The sequence below is a fragment of the Mauremys mutica genome, chromosome 5, assembly GCF_020497125.1.
Source record: "Mauremys mutica isolate MM-2020 ecotype Southern chromosome 5, ASM2049712v1, whole genome shotgun sequence".
NCBI classification, from domain to species: Eukaryota; Metazoa; Chordata; order Testudines; family Geoemydidae; genus Mauremys; species Mauremys mutica.
The window spans coordinates 128,010,386-128,032,900 of record NC_059076.1 but is presented as its reverse complement, the minus strand read 5'-3'; the positions used below and the strand labels follow the sequence as shown (position 1 = coordinate 128,032,900).

Here is a 22,515-nt window from a genome sequence, read left to right as displayed (position 1 = left end):
CTATCCCCTTTTGTGATGTTACCAAAAATTTTTTAATCTTCAGCCAAATGCTTACGATTCACCTTTAGGGGTTATCTCATACCAGCCACTTATTGTATCTTATAATTCTCTCTCCCACTCCAATCATAAAAACATGCACTTGTCTTTTGTTGTCTTCAACTAGCATTTTGTTACCCAAGGGCCTTAATGAGGGTGTTTATTTTAAAAGTAGCAGTGTAATCTGCTGGCCTATTGCTCATTTAGACTTAAGAAGCAGGAATTACAACTGGAGCTTATTAAAACTTTTCCAAGTATCAGGGTGGAATTTGGCTCCACTGTCCAGCAAACTAAGAGGAGGGGAAGCGGAATGGAAGCAGCTTTTCTACTTCATCACCTGAATCCCACAGAAGATTCCTATCACAAACACCATACAGCTAGAGCTCTGAATGGGTTTTGGGAGGACAGGGCAGGCCAGGAAGTTATCTGTTCGCCTGGTCACTTTAGTGGAGGCTTCCATGGATGATAATGTTGTTCCTAATGTTGGGATATCTGTTGATTTAGAGGATCATACCATCTGTAGGCCAACAAATTTAATTCCTCATCCCCCACCCACACCCAACAGGGTACCTTCCATGGAACTCTGCAAGTGTTAATTTACAGAGTGCGTCTCTGCCCCTCCACAGAGTTTATTCTAGAACTAATTGGCAACTGCAAATGAAATTAGTTCCTACTTTCAGTACTTCAATTTGAATCTTATTAACCAAATTTGCTTCAATGCCTATGAATACCTTATAACTGGGCATTATTCATATTTAATTTTGAAAAGGGTTTATTCAATTGTGTTTTGTACAAAAAGTAAAATACATATCATGAAAGGACAATAATTCTCAAATTAAAAGATACCCCCAGCATAGCAGCCCTTGCAACAAAGATTCTCCAGCTTCCAACATCAACCCCTCACAATCTGCCCATTCCTCAAATACTCATGGAAATGCACTGTCCTGTCAACGTGCCCACCTGGTCAACTAATCTAGTCTTTGACAAATCAGGAAGCAAATTCCAAAGTTGTGTTCCCTTCATAGAAAATGTCCTTCCAGACAGCCTCTACCATTTAAACCATATAGGTTCTAGGTCAGGAGTCTCTACTAATCACAGCTTTGTTATGAACTGGGTCGGTTTCAAACTCTGTGGAGAAAATCATGCATTGCCTGCAGAATATCACATCACTTTTAGTGTTTGCACAGTAATCCCAATTAATACTAGCAATAAACTGTCCTGTGATCCAATTTCTGACCTTCAACCCCTCTTACCAGAAAAATGTTTCCTATAAATCTAACATCCAAGAATCATACAATTACTCTTTTGTCCTGAATCTAAACTGTGTGTTATATCAACCAAAATAGTGATAACATGTCTCTTTGCTGATGTCACACTTTGCTTCACTAATACTGCTCCTGTACCCCCAATTTATTTTGCCATGATCTTTTGAGAAATTCTGTCTCGTTATTTTATACTTTATTTTCCCTGATTCAACTATAACAGTGTTATTCCAACCTTTTAATCAATCCTACCTTTAAACACAGGCCATGTAAATTCAGCAGTCATTTTATATATCCATCTGGCATTTGCAGCCCTCCTTGCTTCACTCTTTCATTCTCTTACCCTGTTAATCAGCAGATGCATTCTATCCAGAGCTTTACAGTCCCTCTCTCCCAACCCTTCACCTCTGGCATCAATAATCCAAAAAACAAGCCAGGTAGTGTCAAACTAATCTAATTGCCCCAGCAGAACCAAGATGTAGCTGATGTCACCTTTGTCAATCTGCTCCCGCCACATAGCACTTTATAACAAAATCTCTAACCTTCTGACCTGGGATTAACAATCAACTGTTTATCCATTTTCAGTTTAATCCACTTTATTATTATTTACACTGTAGTAGCACCTAGAGGCCCCAGGTGCTGGGTGCTGTAAAAACATGTGATAAGAGAATGTCTCCATCCCAAAGTGTTTATAATCTAAGTAAAGATTCTCTCTTCCAGGCAGTGTGAGTGAATCACTCTTTAATACTCTTTAACGTGCTATTCATTGTATAATTTATTCCAGTATAGGTCACAACAATATCTAAAGTATGGTTATGCTATTCTTGTCTGTATCTGTTTGAAGGCAGAAGACATTTCAACATCTGTAAACTGCATGATCTGTCTCTACTATGGGTCATGTCAATGTATCTGGCTGTATCTTGCACTTTGTGTCACAGTAAGCAGAGGTGTATTATTTAATAATAGTCCAATAATGAATACACAACAACAATACACTGCAGTGTATGCCTTTACTTTACCTGAGAACTCAGACTATTACATATAGGTTGGTTCCTTCTCATTTCTCTTGAATAATTCATCAAACTTCTCGGGAACATCATTAATCTTTGCTTCTGGAAGAGTAACTACAGTCCTCTTTGCCTGACCTTCTTAACAGACCAACTATCCATGTTTAGCATACAATAAATGAGAGATTTCTTTTCTGCAGGATATTATGACTTTCAAAAGGCATTTGATCTGGATTATGTTCAGCTGGTAATTGCTGAATGTTCTTCTTTGCTTATAACAACAACAAATTTGATTCACTTAGGAGTTCTATCCCTTATCACTATTCAAATAATGATATTTCCAGGATTAAATGTTCTTGTTAATTTTAGTCCACCAAAAGGCATATTTGCATTTTATACATATAAATGATCATCCACATTCTTATCCATATGGTTTTTAGCACATCTGAAAAATCATGCTCCTAGTGGAAGACTGCACAACTCAACTGGCTGAATGAAAGTCTCATACTGGAAACAGAAGATAAGACAGACATACTTGTTTCAAACCACCAATTTTGAGTTAAAAGAAGAATGGAATTTAACACTAGCAAGTACTGTTATTGAAATAATTAATTCTTTCATAAAGCCTGAGCTTCAAATCCATATGTTTTTGTATCACCATGACCAATATGGAAATTGTTCCCATTGGCATTTCTTAAAGAATATCCTACATTGGTTTGTACAGATACAATTGATCAAGTTATTTCAGAAACTTTCCTCCAAATTAAGAAATTGTACAGTACTTTCTTCTCAATCATTCAGTAGTATTGCCCTCTCTACTGAGTTTAGCAAATCTTAACTAAATGCAAAAGCTGTTTGTATTTATGGAAATATTAAAAATTTTCCTTTGAAACTGGCAAATGAAGTTCTGAAACATTTTAAATTTTTACTACATGCTTGAGAAAAAAAATGAATGCATGAACTCTCAATTTCCCTGTTCCTAAAAATATTCTTCATACAGTTGGTTTTGGTTACACTGAAACAAACTATGTTCTGTGCTTATATTACTCCAATTAAATACATATTAAAGCTCAGATCCTGTAAAGTCTTATGCATGTGCTTAACTATCCTCTAAACGGAATTATTCCATGCATACAGTTACACCTATGCTTAATTATCTGTTGAGGCAAGTACAAATAGCTTCTTTTATATGTTTTGTTCTTGTACTTAGAGCAATGGATAGGCACATTTAACAAAAATAAATAAATTACAAATTGTTCTGATCTGTATGTATAGATCAAGATTTTGATCAAGGCAAAGTTAATATTATCCTTGAAGCACAGAATACTTGCCAATATATAGGTGATGGCATTGGACCCTGAGATCTGGATCCTGAAGGTATTTAGGTACCTAGGTCCCAATGGATTTCAAATACCTATCTATCTTTCAGGACATGGCCCTGTCAGCCCAAAGCTACACTTGGATCTTTCTGATGACGTTACAACTGTGCTTCCCCTGGTGCACAGCTAGGGCTTCATCACTGACACACAGACATACACACAACATCCCTTCACTCATTATGAGGGAGGGGAAATGCTGATAGGGAGGGCAAAGAAAATAACCAGTCCTTGGAGCATGTGGGAGGAAAGGAAGCTGGGGAAGATAAGGAAAAAAAAGTGAAGGACTGAAGGAGAATTATGACAGTTTTGAACTGCCCACTCCCTCAAGACACTGCTTTACAGCAGCAGTTTTGTGACTTGTAAACCACTTTCAACCCAATTCATAGTGTAAAATCTAAACTAGGAGTTTCAAGACTGGGCATCTGCTTTTTATAAAAGTAAATGGCTTGAAATTGGTTTGGAGCCATGAACAGCCACTGTTAAGGCATCAGCAGATAAAGAAATGGAAAAAAGCAGTCAAAACAGTCCCAGGAATTTACAGAAGAGATAAAATAAGCAAACAATAGAGATATTCAAAATAGTAGTGAAATAATATTTATAAACTTCTGCCTATTTTACAGCGGGAGGATATATTGACTAGTCCCAAAAATGCGTTGTAAAGAACATTTAAAAAATAAATGAAATGTACAATTAAGACAACACTCTCTCCATACACGATTATAATAGCAAAGAGCTACTCCAGAAAGTGCATTGGTGGGCTTTTTATACACATCTTAAGGGGTTAAAAGCAACTAATATGTGTACCAATAGCTTATTAATGGAACAGCAAAGAATCCTGTGGCACCTTATAGACTAACAGACGTTTTGCAGCATGAGCTTTCGTGGGTGAATACCCACTTCTTCTTGCATCCGAAGAAGTGGGTATTCACCCACGAAAGCTCATACTGCAAAACGTCTGTTAGTCTATAAGGTGCCACAGGATTCTTTGCTGCTTCTACAGAACCAGACTAACACGGCTACCCCTCTGATACTAGCTTATTAATGTAACCCTGCTGTGGCTTACAGCCATATTATCACCTTCGGCAAAATTAACATTAGCTTCCACTGAACTGACTGCAGCCAGTCAGGATTACTTCCCTTTCACATACCATCTGCCCTGTTCCAAACATTGGCATTGGTGCCTTTTGAAGAGGTAATGAATAGAAGCATACTGACACATTACATCACTGATTTCAGTCAATCATACTCATGTATGTAGCAATTATATAGTAATAAAAATCTATATATACACACACACAAACACAAGCCTAATCCAACAATAATTTCACAAAATCCTTTTATTAAATGGTGGCTCTCTCTTTTCTTTAAGCCGGAATAGTTGTCTCTGAGATAAAGAGACATTTCTTTTTCTATTTAAGTATCCTTACCTGTATGCAGCACCATTAAGCTCTGGATGAACAACTCCTGGATCCATGCTGGCCCAGGGTGTAGCTGCAGTCAAATGATCTTTGTTAACACAGTTTTTCAGGCTGTCTGGAATACGACCTAGAGAATGGGTAGGAAATACAACATGAAATAAAACATGGATATATCATGTATACTAAATAATAAAGTTTAAGTATACTATACAGTATAAATAATAACATATTATAAATCTCTGGGTCGTTTTTGATTACTCTCTCCCACTTCCAGCCTCTTGCTCAATCCTGTCACTCTTTTACGTGTGCCATCTCTAAAGTCCATCCTTCCCAAATTGCAAAAACCTGCATCCACACTCTGACTGTCCTTCGGCTCCAACTCTGCAGTCTTCTCTCAGTCTGACCTTTTCTTTCTGCATCTGTCCCAGTAATGGTGAACACACACTTCTGAAAATCTGGGATGAAATCATACTTCCATTGCAGTCAATGGGAGTTTTGCCATGGACTTGAATGGAACCAGAATTTCACCCCGGCCTCTTATTTACCCTCTTTCTTACTCAAATTCCTCCTTAAATATCCATAGCACATTTTCATCTCTCAGTCGCCAAGTATTTCCTACATTTCAAAAGGAAAATTTAAGTACCTCTGATGATTGCTCTCTCTCTAACCACTTCCTTCAGTATATTTGCTTAGACTTCATGCAGCCTTCAACTTACAACTCTTCAGCTTTTTAGGGCCAGATGCAACATTAACTGAAGAAAATGGAAAGACTCTTCCCAAATCATTTCAATGAGTGCTGTATCAGATTCTTGAACGTCAGTTTTGGGATGATCTTGATTCCCTACTGTAAAATAGATACCACCAATCCTGCTCCCATTGAAGTAAAATGATTGTATTTCCATTGACTTTAAATGGTACCTGGACTGGATCCTGTGTCTTTTTTTGGCACCTATCCTGCATGCATCCTCCTTTTTGGGAATTCTGAGACAAAGGATTCATTTAATTTCATATATTGATCTTTTCAATCAATATATTGGCCTGGCTGCCATTTAGACATCCCATCAGTCCCCCTTGCTAACATTTATTTTGCACTTTTATTTTAAAATGTATTTTGCAATTTTCTTTCAACTTGTGACTTTGACTTTTCTGTGTCACACTCCCTTTTTTCAGAGCTGATCTACATTCACGTTCTGTGGGCTTTAGGGTTTTTTTCCTTACCCGTGCTTATTCCTTTGTACTTTTTTCTACAGCACGACGACACTGGTATTGTTCTTTATTTTTAAAAAATCTGAATGTGTTGATTTTCAGATGGCATGCATATTACTGAGACATGCAGTCATTATGTGGTCTTTTTCCAATTATTCTCTTTCTCTCTGTTCCTCCCATGGCTTTCATCTACTCAATTTCACCCCACTCTTTCTGTATCTTTAATACACTTGTTCTGCTGAAATCCAATGTCTTCTCAACACCCTAATGTTGGCTTCATTTTACTCTTACTACAAACCATGTGCAAAAGGTTAAAGTGACAACAGCTTCGATATAAATCAATGCTCTCTAACTTTGATATCACAACCATCCTGTTCCAGAGCCTTTCCCGGGCACATTTGTGTGGGGGCTATTGCAAACTTTTAATATATGACCACCTGTTCCTCTGTATAGCTAACTGATTCATATCCCATACCCCAGACCTAAGAACGACTCCCACCACCAATGCTGTCTCACTGATTGGCCATCCTGGAAATGTAAGGTGGTTTGCACATCCTATCCCAGAGATCAAGAATATAACTCTTATGCAAAAACCCAACCTCCATTAATTTATGGCGCTAGAATCCTTGCCAGTAGAGTTTCCTGAATTGCACAGAAATGTGTTGGCACTCAACCACAGTGCAAGTGAAAGAGGTGGGTCTTAATGCAGAGCACTCAAACTGAACTGCACAGAGACAAAAAAATCACCAAATTCTAAAGAACTGACAGTAGTGATTAGTGAAACCTTTTCCAGCACACAAAATGCCACCTTTTATTTTGGACTCTATGGGATGCAAATTGAAAACAAGATGCCCAAACTTCTCATTTTATTAGTATTTCGTATTGAAGGCTTGACAGATTTTTCCTATATAAACAGTTAACATTTACATGGTTTGCTGTGATACTGGAGTTATTAAGAACTCAGAGCTGAAGTGATTTTTTATCCTTGAAAATTACCCGTTCAGATGCTGGAATCCAAGATGCATTTAAATACAGACTTGGATGAATTGTGGAAGGTAGACAGAAGCCGAGAGAATAGAACAAAAGAAACAGCACCAATGATGGTAAGTGTCAGAGGACAGCTAAGAAAGGCTACAAAAGAGTGGCTTCAGACCTGAAGCAAAAACCAGGGAAAAGGTCAGTAGACACCTCCAGCAAGAAAAAGAGGTCTTTTTGTACCCCTATGATTTTGGTCATAGGGGTACACTCTAAATCATTTGGAAAAATAATTAGGGCTGTCAATTAATAGCAGTTAACTCAAATGATTAACTCAAACCAAATTAATCAGATTAAAAAAATTGCCATTTTTTTTAATCGACTGCCCTGAAAATAATTATTTCCCGTCTCATTACTTCTGTTTATCACTGCAATGTACCAAAACAATTAGTAGCGGAGGATACAGAGTTGGTGGGTATCTGCTGGTCTATTAACTCCCCCCTGCTTGAAGAGGTAATGAAACCCCAGTTTGGCCCACCTCAATTTCAAAAACTCCAACAAAGAGAAGAATCGATATATTTGTTTAATCAAGAAAACATTCAGTGAAGGAACAAGTATGAAAAGTTAGTACCTGTGATAGCCCTACGGATCTCTCGTGCTGCCTCCTCCCGCATCTCAATTGAAGCTTGTTCACTGTACCAGGCTGCATGTGGGGTACAGATCAGGTTTGGTGCATCCTTCAATGGACCCTGACTAAAGCTAAATGAAATTTTAAAACAAGATCAAATGACAAAAAAAATACGTTGGGGGGGATGGGGAATGAGAGGATTTTTGCATATTTTTAGAATTAACAGCCACAGGATGAACTATACCAATATTTTTTGGGTGGATTTGTTTTTAATTTTACAGTTAATTTGATATATTTCTAGTTGTGTAAATAAGTAACAATTATTCTCCTTGGACTCAAGGGGTGGCATAAAAAAGAGAGCAGCACTAGATTCTGTCCAGTGCCACTCACACTCAGATAGAGAAAATGATACGGTGAGCCCAACCCCAACATCTGTTCAAGAAGAGACTCAATTTGGGTCCATTATGACAAAATTTATCATCATTTTTACACCCCTAACAAAGTTTTGTTTCTTTAAAGAGACACTGTTAGCTTGAAATCTAGTCAATTAAAAAAAAAAAGGAGTTAAAATTAGTTCCAGGTAATACACTTGCCTGCATCTCCCTGACAATTCTTCCTATTTCACATTTCCCTGTTTTTAACTAGTTTCTCTCTCCTGTTGCAGTGTGAAAAACCCACCTAACAATACTAGAGATGGACTAACTGACCGACTGACTATCCAGGGGAAGCAATGAAACCGACTATACAAAAAGTGCTGTCAAATGTACAAATGAAAACAGAGAAAATAGTGACACTTTCCCCCTCCAATTTCTTTCAGTTATAATAATCTTGAAGCGTTACTTACAAGAGGAGAGTAAATATTTTTAGACAGAAGTCTGCTCTCAGAGTTGGCAGCAATTCTTAAAGTGACAGACTTCATCTCTAGTTTAAAATACCTGCCAAAACTTTCTCCAATACAATATTTGCACAACAACGGTTAGTCTCTATGGACTAAATGCTGTCCTCAGACAACACACACTGAAGCCCAAGGAAACTATGGCCCTGATCTTGCACTTAAATCTATGTTGATGGACCCTTGAACCTACAGGGTCTCCCCACTCTAGTCAATGGGGCTTCTTGTGGGTGCAAGGATTTGCTTATGCAGATCTGATGGCAGGAATGGGGATATCTGAAAGCAGAATTTTGCCCCATGGATATTAGACTGTGGTTTTGCTTATAGTATTGCTCTGTTGTAATGGTTACACTTAGAAGTAAACAAATGCAGGGCCAGAGTAAGAAATATTTTTTTGGTGTGGCATCCTGTATACTACAGATGCAAAAACTCTACAGGGACCCTTTATCGCTATTTTTAAAAGTGGTTATCTCAGATGATGTCTCAAGTCATCTGATGAGAGGAAAATCACGAACCAGATGTCTCTATAACCTATCCTCAAGTCCTGAATCTGTTCCTCTTCAAAGAGTTAGGAGGATTGTAGACGTTTAAACCATCTAATAAGAAATGCAGGTGTCTTCCTGCCCGCACCCAGCAACTGCACGATTGTCAGTTCCTAGGTTTAATCCATTGCAACTCAGAGGTCAGGCTCAGGACTCATGGAAAGACTGTAATGGTATTTTGTGTGTTTAAATCATACCACCAAAGCTACTAACTGGAGACACTGGTACATTTGTGGCTACAACTGTGGACTTCCTGGTGGTATTCAGCAAATTAAATATAGTGTCACCAACTCTGCTAATGGCAGCAAAAATATCTGGACTCTGGTCATCTCTTTCAATTCCACAAACTTGCCTGCTTATACTTCTCAGGTACCTAATAGAGAGAATCTGGATGGGATACGGAATCTACGCAATGAGGTGTCAAGGTCACACCCATACACCTTCATAAAAGGATAGTTTTTCCAAAAAAATCTCAACACCCCCCCCTTACTGAAGAGTACTTATACCACCACTAACTTTCCTCTGGCCAGGCCTTCCTCCTATCAATGACAGGAGAGGAGTGTGTTCTTTTCCAGGCCGTGAGGGTTCTTGGTGCAGGACAGTGCATTTTAACTACTGAATTACCCCCATTACATTTTTTTAAATCTTGTATTTAACTTTTTTTTCCTGCTCCCTCTTGACTATGTACAAAAGCTCCATCTGCATTTGCATTAATCCAGAGCTGCACAGACGCATATTGCTTTACTAAGGAGGATTCAACTACTAGGTGGAAGGAACGCTTCTTTGCTTCATTGCTCTTGGATGCATCATGCACTAATACTTAAAAATAAGAAAGTGAACAAAATATAAAAAAAAAAAAGAAAAAAAAAGGAAAAGCACCTGAATGGTTCTGACTCATGTACATCTAAGGCTGCCCCTCGTATCCTTCCTTCCTTCAGGGCCTGTGCAAGTGCTTTTTCGTCTACTAACCCACCTCGAGCTGTGTTGACCAGGAAAGCCCCTTGTCTCATCTAGGGAAAGTTAAAAACAAGGATGATGAAATAAAAATAAATGAAATAAAATCGTTGTGGCATTATTATTTACTCAAAGGAAGCATCCATTACAACAAAGGCTATTCAACTGGATTAACCTATCACCAGTTGTCTTCCCTTCCCATTGGAAAGTACCACAAAATTTGATGCTTCAAATGTAAAATAATATTTCACAGCACTTATAACGTTTTGTTTCTTATAAGTAGGGTGTCTTGTAACAGAACCAATGCTTTACATACTGTGCAGTACATGACCAGAAGAAGTAAACATGCAAATGAAGCTGACCGATTTTTTTTTAATTTCACTGTGAAATTGCATGAGACGGAAGCTATTGCACACTACTAAACAAAATCACATTTTGTAGTTTTTAAACTTTTATGCAAATGAAAGGCTAAATGGATCTTTTAGAAACCTCAATGATTTTGTATCTTCCAAGACTTTTTGCTTTAGTTAACAAGATGTAGAAGATTTATACTTTATTTACTGCTGATACTTAAACTCACTTCCCCCTCCCCATGAGACTTTTCAAATCAAGACCCAGGAAATTCTTCTTTTATTCAATAAAAAGGCATTGGAATGGTATTGTCTGGGAATGCTGTGAGCTTTGGCAAGAGGCTGTAAACTGCGTTGCTCAGATTAGCATTATGGTCCTCCACACTCAGTCTCAGCTACAAGACTTCATTACATTACGTTGTCATAATGTAATCGCAACATGAACACAGAATGGAGATTTAAATTAGAAAGATGATAGCCTAGAATGAAGGTGGGAATAAAGACTTCAGGGTCTCACATCAATCAACACCAGTACTTAAGGATCCATAACATGTGTGCCATATATAGGCCCCAACCCTGCAAACATTACTTCTGGGGGAATTCTGTGCCAAAATATTAAAAATTCTGCACCACTAAAATTTAAAATTCTGCACACAATATTTTAAATTCTGTAAAATTCTGCATGTTTTATTTGTCAAAATACGCAATATAATCATGCTGGTTTCAATTATTTTGGTAATTTATTTAAACTACAATACAATGGATGGAGAATGGGAGCGGGGAGTATTGGAGGAAATCTCCAAACCACCTCTAATAGTAATGTAGCTAGGTTTGACCCTTTATTTCTAGTTATTAGTCAAAAAATATATGCAGCCATATGCTCAGTGTTACATCACAGGCAACTGAAGAGCAAGTGAGGGCTGAGGAATCAAACTAACAATTTATATTGGCTACTGACCATCTCCAGAAATGTCAGCAGCAAACAGTTCATGCAGCACATTTTGATCAGAAATTTTTTCAGTCCAAAAAATTTAGACTAGCTCTAATCACTGAAGCACCTTAAGCATTTATGAGGCCATGCTGTCCTTTACACCACTCTGGCAATGTAAAGGAGCCTTAAAACTTTTACATTGTTTTATACTCCTGGGGGGAATTCACTAAGAACAGTGGGAATGATTCACTAAGCAGGCAGGCTGCTACATTCTGCTCTGCCTGAGGGGGACAGAGCCTGCCCCACAACTACCTCCTCAGAAACACAACCAAAGCCCTGCCCTTCCACACCGAGCATGTTGCAATAGCAAGCGAGAGGGAGAGACACATGACTGCCCAACCCCACCACCCCGGCGGTGATTTATGTCTCTACCGGCTGGTCCAGGTGCCCAAACTGACATGCCTGCACTGACCAAGAGAGGTACATGGCCATTCTTCAAGTTTCCCTTTGTTTCCCCATGAGAAGTCAATGACGCAGAATTCCTCCCAGGAATAAAACATTCCCATGCATCAAAATGAGCACGGTAGAAGTGTTTGCAGGATAGGGGGGTCATAAATAAGGATGGGTGCCCAAGTCCCCATCTTGAGCTGATCCCATCACCACAAAAAAACAACAAAAAACAATTTTTGAATAGTGAATGAACTTTAAAAACTTATTTTAAACAGGCAAAGGACTTTTACAGGATCATCAGTTGCTCTGTCGCAACTAACACCTGGGCTTGAAATGCCAAACTGATGCACAGTAGGAGTATTTAAAGGAAAAAGAGCAAGGAAAGGAATCTCCTCAAAGTCGTTTAGTAGGATGGTTGGAAACAAAAGAACTAAGATTTACACGTATCTGGTAAGATCATAACAGAATCCATGTACTATATTGGCCAACCCACTCACTCTAACCATGGTCTGACCCCTCTCACCTGCAGACCTTTAGCCCTGCAGGGGGACATCTACGGTTTCCGGGGAAGCATACGTGTGCACTGCCCACTTCAGCACTCGTATAAGTGACAGGACGCATTTGGCCGTAAGTATCATGTAGAACATTTATATATCCTCTAAAGAGCTTGGAAATTTTAATCATAGTGGATACCGCTCAAATCCCTTTTCCATCCACAAAAACCTGCCTTGACTTTTCATCTCCAGTGCTATTTATACAGCTGTAAAGCTAGTAGTAAGATAAATCAAAACCAAACAGAATGTGGATGTATAATTGTATTCTAGAGGGAGTGAGATACGTGACTCACTCAACTGCAATGGTAGTTGCAGATTAGGAATGCCTCTTTTCAGCTATTCTAAATTGATCCTGTGTAACTGCAATTATTATACATGAGATATTGCAATAAGTAAAATGTCTCCTTTACAAATTTGTAATGTGATGAACAGGTAAAGATGATTTCTGCTTCAGGAAAAAAACACTGGGCACTCACTGCCCTGGACTCATTTTACTTGAGCTACACAGGAGATGGAAGGCCAAATGTCCTGGCTGGGCAATATACCAAATAATTTAGAGGATAAGTGAGCCTAACAAGGAAAGAGAGGCTCCTTCCTAAACTTTTCAAAGAGATTTCAAGGATATTCAATTTAAAAGATCCACTAACATGCAGTTCAGGTTGCAACCTTCCCCTTTGTGCATATATAAATGAGACCTTTTCATTACATTAACACATAACACTGCATAATGTGGCATATTTGATCACTGAAGACATATAGGCCAACTATGGCATATGTAGGTATAAAAATGATGGCTAATTTGATAATTTATATATATATATAAAAATTAAGTCAACTATCTTCTAGATTTCAGTGGAGCTCCATGTGGGTGAAGGGGTTTGCCCGCACAGAGTTTCTTAACATACTAGGACCTTTTTGCTCAGTATTATATGATAACATAATGAAAGAGTAATCATAAGGTACGAGTTTAGTATAAGAATCTATACTGAACAGAACAAAAGTCTACAATGAAGACGTGACACAGGACAGCTTTCTTTGCTCCCTTCACACTGAATTTCCTAGCTTTTGCGAGTTTTAAATTGAGATGATCTACTTGGATTTTTCTACATAGAGTCAATTGTTCAATTAAAGTATCTATTACTACATCTCATTAACATTAGGGCATGATCCTATGAGATGTCGAGCATACTCAACTCATACTGAAATCCCAATGAAGTCCATGGGTATCTGGTATTTCTCAGAAGCCAATCAATCATTTTAATTCAGTAGAAATATCTTTCATAGAACTTTTACGTGCTATCAAATAAATACATACAATAAATGTATAAAGAACACTAACAATGCAAAACGAACATACAGGATTTCTTAGTTCAAATTACCATTTTTACTTATATAATAGCCACACTCATACATTTTAAAAAGCTTCACCTTTTAATATACATTATATATAACAAGGTTTGAGGCAGCAAATAAATATTGAATGCAAAAGCCAAAATGTTTACCTTCTGAATTTTACAAAACAAAACAGTTCTACATTTGGATATGGTTTAAGTATTTAGTAATTGTAGAATGCTTCATCCCAAGACCAAATTCATGTTATATATTTTCCCCAAATAGTCTACTACTGTAGTGTGAGCAATTATCAGGGAAACATTCTGCAACTATTAGGAATTAACACAAGGGGTCGCCAGTTAGTCATGATCCTTAAGTAAGGGATACAGAAACTCAAACTGTATGAAGTATAAAAGTGAAGTGCAACTTTTGTTACTAATATAAAGAGGATGTATGTACCTGAAGATACAACAGAAGTGCTTTTAAATAAATGTCAATGAATCAAGCAAGCATAACACACTATTTCCACAAAAGAGAAATTAGCAAGTAAAATGAATGAAAAACAACACTGTATAAGATATCATCAATTTCTTAACCAAATATAAGCCTGCTTAACAAACAGTGAAATAGCAGATGGAAGAGAAAATTAATACAGATCTGAATTTGCAAGTTTACATGGAGAAACTCTACAGTCTGCAAAAAGTCAGTAATTATAAAACTATACCAACCTACATTTGGATAGTTACCTGTTTAATGGTGAAGTCATTAATAAGATGATGGTTGTGTTCATTCAAGTTGCAGTGCAGGGTTACACAGTCACTGTGAAATAGCAGGTCCTGTAAAGTGCTCACCCGCTGCAGTCCAAGAGCACGTTCAACGCCATCTGAGAGGTATGGGTCGTAAAAAAGAACACTAAAGCCAAAGGCCTTTGCACGTAGTGCTACTGCTTGCCCAACACGTCCTAGAATGACACAGACATAGAAACAAAAGAGAATGTTTCTGGTAGGAAGTGGCATATTTGTATAATTTATGTTACAAAACATGTATGTGGTGCTGTAAACTTTTATGGGATTTTACAGAACATAGGAAAGAGACATCCCATGTCCTACTAGAAATGCTCATTACATAGCTTTATATTTAAGGATTGGTTTATGCCATCCCTGACCAAAACAAAGCAACAAGACTGCTCCATAAATATAAACAAAATGGCAAGCTGTAATGCCAAAAGCTGGAATGTATGGGATCTATAGGAACCTGGATCTGCTTAACAGGTGGCACCATTTGCTGGACGTGCTGATGACAAATCACTGATGTTCCGGACTGTTCCCTGCAGTGTAGTTGTTGCCATGCCAGTCCCAGGATATGAGAGAGACAAGGTGGGTGAGGTAATACCCGAAGAAGAGCTCTGTGTAGCTCGAAAGCTTGTCTCTCTCTCACCAACAGAAGATGGTCCAATAAAAGATATTCCCTCACCCACCTTATCCCGGCAAAGTACTCATTTTTGCCCATGTCTGCACAGTCAGTTCTAATAAAAAGTTGTTAAGTGAACGTTTGCAATCTGAGTTAATACGAAATAATTTCTTTAAAGTTCCCTCTCTGCCTGAATTTATGACACTACACATCAAGCTGTGCCAACACGATTATTTCAAACACAGTTCAATACTGAAAACATTCACATTCTTGTGATTGCGATTAGCAGATGAGTCTACCCTCCCAACTTGTTTTCAGTTTATGCAGTCTTTAAAATTCTTTCAGCTCACCTGCCCTGCCCCCGCTCCTGCACCAGCCCCACATGCACTTTCTGAGATGGTACTTTCCACTTTTACATCCTTCTTGATGATGGACTTATTCTGTAATGCCTAAAAGAAACCTGCCATAGGTCTTTTATTTGTTCATTATCGATATAGCTAAACCATAAACAAAGGAGCTCCATCATAACATGCACTAGTCCTGTTGAGTAGCTGCAGTGATAATCTTGTTTAGTATCTGTACTGCATAGTGTCTAGAAGCCCCACTGTGGTAGGCAGTGTACACTCATCTATAATGAAAAGATAGTCCCTAGCCTAAAATAAATCTAATCTAAATAATACAATCTACCATATTGCCTTAGTTTTTCCTCATTTACCCTTTCTTACTCTTATTACTTCCTTAAGTCCTGTTTTAAATTGGTTGGAGGAAAGGATCCTACACTGCATGTGTACTGGGAGGTCCTTATCTCACTTATTGTAACACACCGATAAGTAATATAAATCAAGGTCACGGGACTGGCATGTGCTGTGTGAAGAGAGTTTGGGAATACAAATGTTTTGAAGAAATACAATTATTTGTGCTGTACTGTACTTTATACTCCGCTATCAGGCTTGTGGAGAATTTGAAACATAAGGATATTTCAGAAGTATCAGAATCACTAGACTCACCAGGAAAGCCAACGCTCAGCCTTAAAAATATCAACAGAAAGTTTTGTTTTGTAACATCTGTGTCTATTCAAAACGCAACAGAATAAGATAGGAAAATCCCATGTCTTTCCAACTGTGTTTTAAGGGATTTCCCAGTGTTCTTCAGTTTCTTTTTGAATAAACACAAGAAGTCACAAAAGGAGGTCTCTTCTTGACCATTTAAACCTGAACACAGTAATTCTGGAGTGCCTGGTGATGGATACATTTAGAATATGGTTGCATCTGACGAAGTGGGTATTCACCCACGAAAGCTCATGCTCCAATACGTCTGTTAGTCTATAAGGTGCCACAGGACCCTTTGCTGCTTTTACAGAACCAGACTAACACAGCTACCCCTCTGATACATTTAGAATACTGAGCAGTCAGTCAATATCACTGGTACTGTTTGCTTTTCCCTGGGGATTTCTACTTAAGACAAGCAGCAAAGAATCCTGTGGCACCTTATAGACTAACAGCCGTTTTGCAGCATGAGCTTTCGTGGGTGAATACCCACTTGGTCGGATGCACTTCGGGGCATCCGACGAAGTGGGTATTCACCCACGAAAGCTCATGCTGCAAAACGTCTGTTAGTCTATAAGGTGCCACAGGATTCTTTGCTGCTTTTACAGAACCAGACTAACACGGCTACCTCTCTGATACTTAAGACAAAGTCTTCAAAATACATTGAAATAAAAGACTGTGTATACTAGTTGTTTGCTTTTGAGGATCTGTTTATAATGCTTAATATGCAGCAAGGGAGATTTAGGTTGGATATTAGGAAAAACTTTCTAACTATATGGGCAATTCAGCTCTGGAATAGGTTTCCCAGGGAGGTTGTGAAATCACAATCATTGGAGGCTTTTCTGAACAGGTTGGACAAGCACCAGTCAGCAATGATCTAGGTTTACTTGTTCCTGTCACAGCCCAAGGAGCTGGACTTGATGACTTCTTGAGGTCCCTTCCAGCCTTTTTTGAAAATCTGAAATATCGCAAATTTTCTAGTATAATTAAAATATTTTCAAGATTCAGGACCTATATAGCTCAAGTGTACATCAGGGTTTGCAACTAAGGGGTGATTTCAGACTCCCGGTTACTGTTAAATGATAATTGTAGCAGTAACCAGATTGGCTTTCTATTAATCCAAGTACTTCAATGCTCATCTTCAAGAATATCTAAATGCTTTTACCATCTGCAGCTGGTCAGGAGGTTGTGACCTGTTCTTCCAGATACCAGCCTGGCTACTATTATCCATGCTTTTGTCACCTCAAGATTAGACTATTTTAACATTCTATATGGGGCTACATCTTAAAACCATTCAGAGACTGAAGCTGATGCAGAATGTAGCACCTCACTTAATAAGTGGGATATCGCACACACACACACACACAAATATAGTGTATATTATATGACAATATATACGAATACTCTGGAATCTGCAATGATTGCCAGTTGGTCTCTAGGTAAAGTAACAAAGAAATAAGGTAACACAGAAAGCTTGAAATAATGTGGTATTATTTATGTAGCATTCAAAGGATGCTACACACTTTCTAATGATACAGAGAAACAAACCCAGGCCTCAGAAAATTACAGTCTGAACAAACAACAAGCAGATGAGAAATGGGATGCAAGAGAAGCATATGATTGAGCAAACAGTGTTGTTCAGTAAACTTTTTGCTTGTTTTACTTCTCTCATTATTGCCACAAGCTAAGGGAGGGTGGAGACTGGTTAATAGGCCTTGAGGAAGAAGTGAGTTTAGAAGAGGGATATGAAGATGAGCAGCAGGAGGCTTAGCAGATCAAGAGGGCGTGAGGGTGTCAGAAGTAGGGAGTTTGTATGAAAGAAGGCACAGAGAAAAGAGTGGGTGAAGGAAATGAAAAGGCCAGTGAGTGATGCACCTTGGCCAGACCAGAGGGTGTGTAAGTGATTGGTTTGGGCTTTGGAAGGACTGACTATGTGGAGAACCAAAAGGCAGGCAGGAGCTAGTCTTAGACCTCTTTGGAAGTGAGAATAAGGAAGGGCATTTCTTGTGAAGAAGGCAAGAAGTAGTCAGTGAAAGGATGTTAAGAGACCCCGGACATGGTTAATGTGTCAGACACGTATTATCCATACAGGACAACTCTGGAAGGATTGAAGGTTGAGCTAAGATGATGATAGTTAGGGTGACCAGATGTCCCAATTTTATAGGGACAGTCCTGATAGTCAGGGCTTTGTCTTATATAAGCGCCTATCATCCCTCACCTCCCTGTCCCGATTTTTCACACTTGCTAGCTGATCACCCTAATGATAGTGGAAATATATAGCAGTGGTTGAGGCCAGGGATGAATATGGACAAAAGTGGAGAAGACATTTTGGAGATGTAGAGAGAAAATTCAGAAGGATTTAGCAATGGCATCAAGGTGGCATGGAAGTAAAAGTTGGGACTAATTTATTTTACGTGTGCAGCATTTTCTATAACAGCCTTTCATGAGTCAGCAGTTGGGATGTCAACACATTTCAGTAATAAACTGAAACAAAACCAAAACTGAGACAAAACCAACTAGGACTGGAACTGACAGCTATGATAAGTGGCATGTTCTGCAGAACACAGGGTACCCTAAGGCCAATATGCTGATGAACAAGATTGCAAATATATTTTAATCTAAAACTCGTGACAGATAACTCTCAGCATCATAGAAATGTAGGGCTGGAAGGAACCTTGACAGGTCATCAAATCCAGAACTCTGCATTGAGGCAGGACCAAGTAAACTTAGACCATCCCTTGCAGGTGTTTGTCCAACCTGTTTTTTTTTTTTAAACCCCAATTATGAGGATTCCACAACCTCCGCTGGAAGCCTATTCAAGAACTTAACTATCCTTATAGTGAGATTTTCCTAATATCTAACTTAAATCTTCTTTACTGCAGATTAAGCCATTTACTTCTTGTCCTACCTTCAGTGGACATGTAAAACAATTGATCAGTGTTCTCTTTATAAAAGCCTGCAACATATTTGAAGACTTATGTCCCCACTCAATTTTCTTTTCTCAAGACTGAACACACCCAGTTTTTTTTAAACTTTTCCCCTCAAGTCAAATTTCCTAAACCTTTTATCATTTTTGTTGCTCTCCTCCCCCAAATTTGTCCACATCCTTTCTGAAGTGTGGTGCCCAGAACAGGACATGGTACTGCAGCTGAAGCCTCACCAGTGCCAAGCAGAGCAGGATAATTCCTCCCATGTCTTACATACGATGCTTCTGTTAACACCCCTGAATGATATTAGCCTTTGTCGCAACTGCATCACATTGTTGACTCAAATTCGTGATCTACTATAACCCCCAGATCCTTTTCAGCAGTATTACATCTAGCCAGTTATTCCCCATTTTGTAGTTGCATATTTAATATTTCCTTCCTCAGTCTAGTACTTTGCACTTGTTTTCAATGAATTTCATCTTGTTGATTTCAGACCAATTTTCTAATTTGTCAAGGTCACTTTGAATTCTAATCCTATCCTACAAAGAGCTTGCAACCCTCTCCCATCTTTGTGTCATCTGCACTTTTTATAAGCATACCCTGTACTCCATTACCCAATTCACTAATGAAAATATTTTATGAATCTTGCAGGACCTTTTCTGGTATGTTAAAGATAACTGTAGGAGGGAGAAATATGGGAAAAGTAGTAATGCTGAAATAAGCCCAAATGGAGTATTGGACAGCAAGTTAAATAGGATTATGCAACATAATACGGCACCAAATAAGGCTAATCTGATATTGGGATAATTAGGCGGAGGCCTCATGATGGAACAGGGAAGTGATACTCCCTCTTTATATGATTCTGCAGCACCTGTGTGTTGATTCTCAGAAAGATGTAGAGAAAATCAGGGTAGAACAACAACAAAATTAGTTAAGTTGTTGGATGGACTGCCTAGGTGGAAATATTAAGTGATGATTTAGGAGGGGGAACAAAGTAACCACCTATAAATATTTGAAAGTTATAAACACCAAGGATGGAGAAGTACTATTCACCATGATACAATGGAGTATGATTAGAAGTAATGGAATGAAATTAAGAAGAGAAAGATTAAAACTATCAGGAGAAGACTATTAGATTTTGAAGTAGTCTTCTAAGGTAAACAAAGGAAGCCCCATGAGTTGGGGACATTTATTATTTTTATTTAACACGGGTATTACTTATTCAGCATACAAGCTTGGACAAAGTGAATATTCTGTAAGGAGCAATCCTACACTGCAGGGGGTGGCTTACATGACTCATCTTTTCCATCTTCAATTTCCACAATTCTATCACAATGGGTAAAAAAAAACTGAATCAACTGTCTACTCAGAGTCAACATACCTAATCCAATAATGCCCAAGGTCTCCCCTCTAATCCTGGCAGCTCCAGAAGCAACTTCCCGAATCTGCTCAACACTCTGTACTCTTGTGCCTTCTCGCAAGGCCTGGTGAAGCCAGGTGGTTCGTCTGTAAAGGTTCAGGATGTGGCACATTGTAGAATCTGCTGTCTCTTCTACTGATGCGGCTGGCACATTACATACTGCAATTCCTGTAAGGAAAAGGTTATACATTTACTGGATATGTCACACACTCTTTTTCCCTCACTCAAAAGTCACCCTAGACTTTAGAAATTATTCTAGAGTCAAGGATAGTGTAGATTTACAAATATTTACAATACATATTTTCACATGCTGTTTGTATGAACATCAGAGTTCATAGCTTGAATGATAGTGGCAGGATTTGTTAAAATACATAATTTAAGTATGCAAATAGCTGGTTTTGGAATTCATCACTATTTAATATGTTTTAAACTTTACAAGAATAATGAAGAGACTCACTAAAAAAATTCCAAAAGGAAAGTTGCAAAAGGGATATTGTCTGGTAGTTCAGTCTCCAAAACCACTATTAACAGAAACATATTTATGAAATTTCAAAAGTTTTCACAAAAACATCTCTGTGCAAATAGTGCAGCATTTGGCTAATGCATGACAGCACGCAAGAGCAGCTATGTAATCTATTTCCATTATCAAACCTATTTGTTAAATTAATGATTTTTTTTTTGAGGCGGCTAGTTAAATGGAAATTAAAAGGTACAGTTCCAAATGTGAAATGCCTGCAAGCAGCAGGGAAACTTTGTAAAAACACTATATTAAAAGCTCAACTAAATGTATACCCCAAATTAAAAAAATAGCAAGAGGACTAAAAAACCTGCCACCATGAATAAAGAGTAAATGAAGTGGTTAGAGGCAAAGAGACATCCTTTAAAACTGGAAGTGAAATCCTACTGAGGAAAATAGAAGGGAGCATAAACTCTGGCAAGTCAAGTGTAAAAGTATAATTAGGCAGGGCAAAAAGCAATTTGAAGAGCAACTAGCCAAAGACTCAAAAACTAACAGCAATTTTTTAAGTACATCAGAAACAGGAATCCTGCCAACCAATCAATGGGGCCACTGGACGATCAAGGTGCTAAAGGAGCACTCGAGGTAAACATTACCATTGTGGAGAAGCTAAATGAATTCTTTGCATTAGTCTTCACGGCAGAGGATGTGAGGAAGATTTCCACACCTGAGCCATTCATTTTAGGTGACAAATCTGAGGAACTGTCCCAGACTGAGGTGTCATTAGAGGAGGTTTTGGAACAAATTGATAAATTAATCAGTAATAAGTCACCAGGACCAGACGATATTCACCTAAGAGTTTTGAAGGAACTCAAATATGAAACTGCAGAGCTATTAACCAACTGTGGTATGTAAATCAGCTTCTGTACCAGATGAGGAGAATATCTAATGTGACACCAATTTTAAAAAAAGGTTCCAGAAGCAATCCTGGCAATTACAGGCTGGTAAGTCTAACTTCAGTACCTTGCAAACTGGTTGACTCTATTGTAAAGAACAGAATGATCAGATACATACATGAACACGATTTGCTGGGGAAGAATCAACATGGTGTAAAGGGAAATCACATCTCACCAATTTATAAAAATTTATAAAAATTCTTTGAGGGTGTCAACAAACGTGGACAGGTGTGATCCAGTTTATATAGTGTACTTGGACTTTCAGAAAGCTTTTGACAAGGTCTCTCATCAAAGGCTCTTAAGCAAATAAATCTGTCATGAGATAAGAGGGAAGATCTTCTCATGGATCAGTAACTGGTTAAAAAAAATTAGTAAGCAGCAGG

At 38.2% G+C, this 22,515-nt stretch overlaps 1 protein-coding gene across 12 annotated transcripts in view; it reads right to left on the bottom strand.

The window, feature by feature from the left end:
* The window catches only part of CTBP1 (C-terminal binding protein 1), a 281,889-nt gene that overhangs the window by 2,707 nt on the left and 256,667 nt on the right, over positions 1-22,515 (bottom strand). For all 12 annotated transcript variants that reach the window (XM_045017778.1, XM_045017784.1, XM_045017783.1 and 9 more), the window contains 5 exons: positions 20,681-20,887; positions 14,663-14,877; positions 10,225-10,355; positions 7,915-8,042; positions 5,112-5,229 (listed from right to left, as the gene is read on the bottom strand). In XM_045017778.1, the coding sequence (XP_044873713.1) occupies positions 5,112-5,229; positions 7,915-8,042; positions 10,225-10,355; positions 14,663-14,877; positions 20,681-20,887 (799 nt within the window). The remainder of the gene's footprint in view (positions 1-5,111; positions 5,230-7,914; positions 8,043-10,224; positions 10,356-14,662; positions 14,878-20,680; positions 20,888-22,515) is intronic.